The sequence below is a fragment of the Marmota marmota genome, unplaced genomic scaffold (assembly GCF_001458135.2).
Source record: "Marmota marmota marmota unplaced genomic scaffold, marMar, whole genome shotgun sequence".
NCBI classification, from domain to species: Eukaryota; Metazoa; Chordata; class Mammalia; order Rodentia; family Sciuridae; genus Marmota; species Marmota marmota.
In genome coordinates this window covers 27,542,130-27,551,837 of record NW_026000229.1, presented here as the reverse complement: position 1 = coordinate 27,551,837, position 9,708 = coordinate 27,542,130, and the positions used below count along the sequence as shown (strand labels likewise).

The following is a 9,708-nucleotide window of genomic DNA, read 5'->3' as shown; positions in this document are numbered from 1 at the left end:
TTTAAAAAAAAAAAAAAAAAAAGGTCATTAGTGCACAAAGAACCAAGCTGTAGTCACTCTCCTCAGGCAGGGTTAAAATTCTTCTGTAAACAACCAAGTGGATAAATTAAAAAAGAAAGCATTCAAAAGTTGAAGCTGTGATCAAAATGGAAAACTTCATGAGACTGGGGAGAGACAATGAGCAATAAAAATAGAGCTGTAAACACCCCCTAGGGTTCAAACCACAAACTCATAAGAAAGTGCACTGAGGATACTAAAAAAAGAAAGGAACACAAAATTTCTCTGCATTGTCCATACTCACTTACATGGGTTGACCTGATTAATTCTCAGAGATTTTTAGCTCCCTATATAGGTTCTCTTGGAATGAATACTGGCCAGTCTGGAAGATATTCTTCATTCTTGAGCAGTTCCATCCCTCGGACTAAAAATGGACACCATTCCAACAGGAAGGACACATTAAATATGCCCCAGTAAGTTTTTTTCTTAAAAAAATTATTGATGTTTTAAAAGCTATTTACTGTATACATACTAAGCATGTATAGTGTTTATATAAATGAAAATATTTTTATTTTGTATTATATTTTATATTATTTCACTATGGGCAATTGAAATCTTCAAATTAAAATAATACTAAAAGAGGAAGCAGAAAGGTCTCCTCTAACTATATGATCACTCTTATTACACTCCCATAGCTAGGCTCTGAGTGATCCATCTACACCTTCTCCTGCACTCTCTTCTCAAGTGTTCTGTTGGTGGCAGGAGATGGAGTTTGCTGATGCAAGGTCATGGCTCATGGCATGGCAATTGCTTCCTGCTTGCCACTTCCTCTAGAGAGGGCTTCTTAATGATGAGGGGCACAGGACAGCAGTCTTTCAGATATACTCTCTAGATAGCAGGATTGGCAGGGAAGTAAGGAAACAGGCAATCATAATTTGTAGAATAGGTGTATGTGCCTCATTTTTTTTCCTTTTCTTTTTTTCTCATCTTTTAAAAAAATACTTATGGAACAGTGTGATATTTTAATATATGTACATAATGAGTAATCCTCAGACTAGAAGCATGATTTAGACCTACAAATTCACAAATTCCACTTCTAGAAATATATTATCCAAAGGATATATTAGACAAACAAAAATTATAGGCAAAAGATGTTTTTATAGCATTGTTGAAACAACCTAAATAATCATCAGTAGGCAATAATTTGAATAAATAATGGTACATCTGTGTCATAGGATACTCCGCAGCCATTAAAATGAGATGTGGACTTTTACTAACATGGGACGTGTCCACTATCTATTGCATAAAAAACGGAGATAAAACTGCAATTACAGCATTGAGATCCTCCCTTATTCTAGTATTTTTTCCCTCTCTCTCCCCGTAAATCAGTCTGTCTGTCTGTCTCTCTCTCTCTCTCTCTCACACACACACACACAGAATAGGAAGGAAGGGATGCTGGTTAGTCAAGAATGGTTTATGCCAGTTTATACCAATTATCTTTTTCATTTCTTTTTATACTATCCTATGTTTTCTGAAAATTGTTTTCACAATGTACATGTATTAGTTTCAAAATTAAAGGGATATCTTTTTGTGGGGTGGTGCATGAAAGATTCTTCTCTCATATTTAAAAAAATTTATTTGTTCTTTTTAGTTATAAATGACAGTAGACTCTGTTTTGACATATTGATACAAATATGGAATATACCTTATTCTAATTAGGATCCCAGTCTTGTGGATGTACATGATGTTAAGATAGACTGGGGTGTATTCACATATGTACATAGGAAAGTTATGACAGATTCATTCCACTATCTTTTCTATTCCCCCTCCCTTCCTTTCATTCCCCTTTGTCTAATCCACTGAATTTCTATTCTTCACCTCCCCGCCCACCCCTGACCTATTGTGTGTTAGCATCCACATATCAGAAAGAACACCTGACCTTTGGTTTTTGGAGACTGGCTTATTTCACTTAGCATGATACTCTCCAGATCCACCCATTTACTCGCAAATGTCATAAAGTCATTCTTTTTTATGTCTAAGTAACATTCCACCCTGTATATATACCACAATTTCTTTATCTATTCATCTGTTGATGGGCACCTAGGTTGGTTCCATATCTAAGCTATTGTGAACTGAGCTTCTATCAACATTGATGTGGCTGCATCACTATAGTATGCCAATTTTAAGTCCTTTGGGTATATGCTGAGGAGTGGGTCAAATGGTAGGTCCATTCCAGGTTTTATGAGGAATCTCCATACTGCTTTCCAGAATGGTTGCACCAATTTGAAGTCTCACCAGCAATGTATCAATGTATCCTTTTCCCCATATCCTCGCCAACATTTATTGTTACTTATATTCTTGATAATTGCCATTCTGACTGGAGTGATGTATAATCTTGGTGTAGTTTTAATTTACATTTCTCTAATTGCTAGAGATGTTGAACATTTTTTTCATATATTTGTTGACCATTTGTTTTTCTTCTTTTGAGAAATATTTGTTTAGTTCCTCTGCCCATTTATTGATTGGGTTGTTGTTGTTGTTATTATTATTATTTTGGTGTTAAGCTTTTTGAGTTCTTTGTCATATATGCCATTTGAAGCAGGACAAGATGTTGGTAAAAGCAGACAATCTCTGGTGGTTTCATCAGGTAAAAAGTAGCAGGTACATCTTTGCCAACGCATCTTATCCCCCAGCTAGCTCTGGTTTTAACTAGTACCCAAATTAACAAAACACCTAGAAAGATTTTGAACTGAGGTAAATTTAAAAAATAACATCAAACCAGAAATGTTTGGTTCACCTCAACTTTTAAGCCTTAACAGATGACCAACTGCTAATTTATTCTCACATTGTGAAAAGGGAACAAAAACTGAAAAAATTCTATTAAGTAGTATTTTACCTCTACAAGACGTGAAGATTTACCCCGGTTTTTTTCCTTATGAAAGCTTGGCAATCCTCATGCAGCAGGGATACTTTATTATTCAGTAGTTGAGAAATACTTACGTGAATGGAAACTTGAAGTCATTAGGCTTAATACAGCGCACATAGTGAGGAGTAGTGGCATTGAGAGTCTCCATAAGCAAGTGAAGGGAATTTCGGAACTGCATGAAAAAGGGCAGAAAGGGGGATCAAAGTTTTCTTAAAAGTCAAATATGATGTAAAGCAATTAAAATTCTCTTCCTATAACACTAATGAATATGACTTTGTCACCTATGAATTTGATGCATCCTGAAAAAGGGAGCTGATACTAAAACAGGAATGTTAAGACTTTTAGTTAAATTCTGCCCAAATTCTACTAATATATGCTTACTCTGCTAAATATATATCTTCCCTACTCTCATATCTTTCTCCCATTCCCCTTATAAATAGGCTTCTACAGCTTTGTGATATGAGTTCATTCGTACGTGACCCACAATATAACTTTGCTTTAAGAATATGAAGGTCATTTAATTATGTCAAATAGAAATTTTGCTTAAGATACTGAAAAAAGCAACAGACATCTTAAAAGAGTATAAGGAATGAGTGGAGAATGGGAAGGATGGCCAGAAAGGAGTTACCATTAGGGACATGAAATCAGGACTAGAGGCTGTGGACTCATGTCAGGTCCTGCTCTGATCTACACTGGAACAGGGTCTCACACAGGAAAACACAGTATGTTTTTTAGTGCTTAACCTCCCTTCCAAAGCCTTTACCCTACATTTAGGCACTAAGCAAGCGTATAATATTTCCCACTCCCTACAGGGCATAAGACATCAAAGGAAGGAGAAGGCACTTTCTTATACTGAAGGAGATAACTGTTGCTCTGTATAAATACAGAGACAAAGCAACCAGAGAATGAAGTAAAGAAAGCAGTGGTCTGAGAGAGATGATATGCACTAAAAGAATCAAGACATAGAGAAAATTGTTTTGGGGAAGGCAGACACAAAGGCGTGGGTCTAGAGTTGGCAGAGAGAAGTATGAGTGAGCAGTGTTATTTTTTCTCACAGTGGAAGCTCCAGACTCTTCTCACCTGAGAATCCCACCTGGAAGCTAAAGAAAGAAGACCTGAGGCTTCAGGTGAGCAAAGGAGGAGTGTGGCAGCAGCAGCTCCCTGAACTCACCTGATGCCCCACTGTTTTCTTGTGCTCTTTGGCTGTCTGGCCTGGTCTGCCCTTGGTGGCCTTTGCAGGAATGCGGGTGAGGGGTGTACGCCCTGAAGAGGTGGCTGAGGTTGGACTAATGGCCTTTTCATCATCTTGAAATAGTTCTGGTAGCATCTTAAACTGGGTCAGAAACAGTTACAATTACACTCTGAACCTACACTCAAAAGTAAGCCTTCATAGACAAAACACTATTAATATTTTCAACAAGTAGAGAATCTCTTGCTTTAGATAACTCCTGTCAGAATCACATTCCAGAAATAATCAACATTTGAGTTAGGAACTGAAAATATGAGAGAAAGGTAAAATAAATGCTATAAAAATATAGGTAGAGGCTGGGCACAGTGGTGCACCTATAATCCTAGCTACTTGGGAAACAAAAGTAAGAGGATTACAAATCTGAGGCCAGCCTGAGAAACTCAGTGAGACCTGTCTCAAAATTAAAAAAAAAAAAAAAAAAATGGGTTGGGGGTGTAGCTAAGGAATAGAGTGCCTCAGGGTTTGACCCCCAGTACTAAAACATGTCATCTATTTCTAAACCCTACTAAATTCCTATCACCTGCTCTGACTTAACCTCTTGTGTGCTTTCATTTCCAAATTTCTACATGACATGTCTACCTGGCTATCTAATTGCTATCTCAAGTAAAGCATAGCTAAAACAGACACGGACTTCACACTGTGTTACCACAAAAAAATTATATTCAAAACACAACACAAATATTAATCATTTGGTATTTCCAAGAGAACATTATGTTATATTTGCTTCCTATCCAGTGCAGAGAAATTATGAAGTTTATACCTGCAGCTTGGGTTTCTGAAAAGAATGGGAGCAAGAAGGTCATCAAACTATGTTAGGTAAATCATACACTGTCCTCACTTCAACTGCAGCAATGCTGCACAGACTGGCAGTCACTTCAAATGACTCACTAGAACACAGAGATAATTTCTGATGGTTAAGAAAATTAAATTAAGTCAAAATAAAGACAACTGATTATGGGTGCCTCAAGAATGAGAACCTGTATTTTGTTTAAGCTAAATTACTTTGGCCAAATATTAACAACAGAATTTCATGGTTTATAGCAATGTTCATAAATCAAAATGACAAAGATCTTCACCTGTTTAATACTTAAAGATTGGCACTATGAAAATTTCCTTACACATTGATCCTGTAAGCTATAAAGCATTAATTAAAGAAAAAAATTATCTTTTTCTATAGACACTTTGACTCATTATTTTCTGGGGGTTAAAACTGGGATTTGGTCTTCATGTGATCTTTATATTATCAAAATAACGGAAAGCAAACATTTTAGTTTCAAAAACAAGATTTAGAATGTTCATATGCAATTCCATTGAAGTTAAAATTCTTTTTAGAATAAATTAGAAAAACAAAGTGTAACAGTCATTTAGACAAATTCACATGAAGATTTTTACTTTTTAAAATGAATATTGGCCCAAATAAGTAGTTGGCTGCCTGGTTTGTACCCTGTAGGATGAAAGTGAGAGGTCCTCTCATCCTTTCCAGATTAAGTTGAAGGGTGCAGTTGGGATCAACCTAATGAGGTATTGTAGACCTCATTGTTTTCGCCATCTGGAATATTCTTTTCCCACTGGAAGGCAGTGTTTCTAGTGTCTGTCCTTAAGAAAAATAACTTCAAAGTTATACCTGGAATTAGATTCAACAATGATTCTGAGCTCAATCTCCATCAGCATGAAGTACATGAGGCCACAATTCTGGCACATCCCTTCAAAATGACATAGCAAAAAAACCTGTTTTCTCTCATAGTCTCTCACAAAGGCACACAAGAGAGAAGACCATGGTGGAGGCAATAATTTCACTTAAAACTGAAAGACCACAATGCATAGTGGTTAAGAGCAGACCCTGAGCAAGACAGCTTGCGTTTTAATGTGGCTTAAAAACTCACTAGCCATGAAGTCCCTGTGCCTCAGATACCTCATCTGTAAGATAAGAGTAATGATAATACCCCTCATTATAAAGATTAGATGTGTTAATATTTGCAAGGCTTTTAGAACAGAACCTGATACACAGTAAGTGTTATATACTGGTGAATTAAAAACTGTAAGTAAAACAGATTTTGTTGGAAAAATCATTTTTATTGTTAAAATGCTAATGCTTAAAGCTGGGCATGGTGATGCACACCTGTAATCCCAGCGACTGAGGAGCCTGAGGCAGGAAGATCACAAGTTTAAGGCCAGCCTGGGCAACTTAGCAAAATCCTCTCTGAAAACAAAAATAAAAAGGGCTGGAGATACAGATATAGCTCAGTGGTAGAGTGCCCTTGGATTCAATCTCAACCCCAGTACTGCAAAACAAACAAAAAAACAACAAAAACTAGTGCATAATTAACATTTTATTGAATATATACTGATTAGAAAAACCTGTCTATGGTTACCTTGCTTGACTTAAGAACTTTAATTTGTTCCTCAAAAACAGTGTCTTTATTCTTTTCAAGAAAGCCTTCACACTGGTATTCCACCTGAAAACACATGGAAAAATCTCCTTAACTGATAGCACTTTTGAATAGATATTATATCATCAACAACAAAAATATGTATTAGCTCAGGTTACATGACAAGCTCTCTTCAGTTTTTTGCTAAAATATTGGTACCATTCCATAACTGTTTTTCTAGGGAATAGTGGTAGTGCTTGCTGATTAATTGTGGTCTAAATAATCCTCTCAATTTATGGGTAAGCAGACTCATAAGAAGTTGATCCTCTTCCCCCACGCTGGCCAAAGAAAGTTCATCCCAGGCTGACCCATTATATCGCCTTCCAAGCTAGTCCACTATTCAGTGGAATGTTTTCTTTTGGGAAAGAAGAGATTAAAGTGGGAGATAGGATCAAAAGGAACACATGGCTGTTGGATTGGAAAGAGGTGAAAAAAATTAATGATGGATAGAGGAAGAAGCTGGGGGAAATATTGTTGATTTGGTAAAGTGGGATTCCTTGAGAATAGAAGATTTCTCTTTCAAAACCCCAGCAACCTGAACAGTCTGTCACTAGAGGAGCTTTACATCCTGTACTACAAAACCCTTAGGTGAACTTATGTTCATTTTAAGGTTTCCAGTCAGGACTAAGGTAAACTCAGAAAGTCCTCAACCCCTGAGGGCGATTCCCAGGAAGCTGGTTTTCAGAGTTTCCTGGAATTCCAACTTCTTGACAGAAGACTAGACCCCTATTTATTTCATATATAATTCAATTTAAGTTAAAGGAAGAGAAAACCAACAAGCCAATACTGAAGACTGCTTTTTCTGTAAGCCCTCAAAAAATGCAAGCATCAGCAAAGAAAAAAAAAACAATATTTCTTGATTATTATTTTTTTCCTTCACTTACGTATTCAAAAATAAAAAAAATATACAAAGCTTCCTTACTTTGTCAGCAAAATGTTGGATGATGAAAGCTTTGTTTGACAGGCGAGGCTTTTCAAAGAGCGCACATTTGTTCAAATGTGTGTTGTACAATTTTTGGGCCCAAGTGTCATCTGTACCTTTAGGCATCTACATTGAGGGAGAAAAAGAAAGAAAGAAAAGAAACTGAATATTGAGACTCTTCTGTTGCATCAACTGCAAAAAGGTCACTTTTTGGCTTTACCTATATTCTATATTCAGTTTAGGAATTCATTTCTTCTACATTTCTCTCCAATAGGCCCCAAAACCAATTACTAATGAAGAGCTAGACCAAGCACTTTCCACAGGTAACCCAGCCATCTTTGGGTGACAATCTGCCCATACTAGAAATCATCAAATAAATATTTGATCTGTTTTTAAAACAAAGGTCTTATAAGATTAATATCACGGATATAGTAATATGTATTTTTAAATTTTAAATTTGTGTTAAATAAAGGTAATATTTACATACAGAAAGATATGAAATGGAGGGTCTCCCCTTGTTGTTTTCTCAACTTTATTATCTCTTTTAAGACATGTACATGAATGGGCTCATTCTACGTACTCCTTGCCTTTTTTTCTTCTTAATAATTCTTTTATTTATGGCCACTAGGTTGTTATTGTTTTTTGTTATTATAATAACTGCCACAGTTTTCTTCTTATATGTATATACCTTGGATACTTTCACAAGTATATTCATAGATTGAAATCTAAGCAGTAAAAAGATACATGTATTTATGATTCTGAGAATTGTTGTCAAATTTCATCTTAAGTATGTTGTATTAATTCTTATCCTTATTGTACAGATACAGTATTCATTTAGCAATATCAAATGAAAGGTATCAGGTCTAACTTACCCATGTGATGGGTAAAAAGCAGGTTACCATCTTTGCTTCTCTTTGCATTTTATTTTAATTTCAAGTAAGGCTGAGCACTTTTTTATTACATACCTTCTTAATGTTGTAGGAAATCTGGAGGCTTACATGGATCAACCTATGATAAGGTATAACTTATTGCATATAAACTAAAGAAAGATTAAGTGAAAGTATAGGTTATTTGCCTAAGATGACTCAGATAGTAGTAAAGCTGGGGATCCACTATTTTTTCTAACATGGTGCATCATCAGATATTAAGACTAAACTCCTTATATCAAAGAAGACATTTGGCATTTGTTTTTTAGGGATTTGCTAGCTTCACTTAGTATAATCTGCTCTAATGCCATCCATTTCCCTGCAAATTCTATGATTTTGTCATTTTTTAATGCAGAGTAATACTCCATTGTGTATAAATGCCACATTATTTTATCCATTCGTCTATTGAAGGGCATCTAGGTTGGTTCCACAGTCTTGCTATTGTGAATTGTGCTGCTATGAACATCGATGTAGCAGTGTCCCTGTAGCATGCTCTTTTTAGGTCTTTAGGGAATAGACCGAGAAGGGGAATAGCTGGGTCAAATGGTGGTTCCATTCCCAGCTTTCCAAGAAATCTCCATAGTGCTTTCCAAATTGGCTGTACCAATTTGCAGTCCCACCAGCAATGTACAAGTGTATCCTTTTCCCCACATCCTCGCCAACACTTGTTGTTTGACTTCATAATGGCTGCCAATCTTACTGGAGTGAGATGGTATCTTAGGGTGGTTTTGATTTGCATTTCTCTGACTGCTAGAGATGGTGAGCATTTTTTCATGTACTTGTTGATTGATTGCATGTCCTCCTCTGAGAAGTGTCTGTTCANGGGTTATACAAAATTACATACAAGAGGAAGTGAAGGGAAAGGGAAAAATAATACAAGGGGGAGAAATGAATGACAGTAGAGGGGGTAGAGAGAGAAGAGGGGAGGGGAGGGGAGGGGAGGGGGGATAGTAGAGGATAGGAAAGGCAGCAGAATACAACAGACACTAGTATGGCAATATGTAAATCAATGGATGTGTAACTGATGTGATTCTGCAATCTGTATACGGGGTAAAAATGGGAGTTCATAACCCACTTGAATCAAAATGTGAAATATGATATATCAAGAACTATGTAATGTTTTGAACAACCAACAATAAAAATTAAAAAAAAAATAGACTAAACTCCATCTTATCACCTATGTCCATAATAAAGAATGACTAGTCAATTTTTAACTTATGGCTATTTAGAGCTAAGCTATGAAACCAACCTAGGTGCCC

The 9,708-nt window shown here is 36.2% G+C and overlaps 1 protein-coding gene across 1 annotated transcript in view; it reads right to left on the bottom strand.

Annotated features, from left to right (window-relative positions):
* Myo5a (myosin VA) overlaps positions 1-9,708 on the bottom strand; it is a 163,636-nt gene that overhangs the window by 81,025 nt on the left and 72,903 nt on the right. Inside the window, exons 13-16 of the mRNA XM_048793247.1 lie at positions 7,524-7,649; positions 6,545-6,628; positions 4,095-4,256; positions 2,998-3,095 (exon numbers count right to left, since the gene is read on the bottom strand). Coding sequence (XP_048649204.1) covers positions 2,998-3,095; positions 4,095-4,256; positions 6,545-6,628; positions 7,524-7,649 — 470 coding nt within the window. The remainder of the gene's footprint in view (positions 1-2,997; positions 3,096-4,094; positions 4,257-6,544; positions 6,629-7,523; positions 7,650-9,708) is intronic.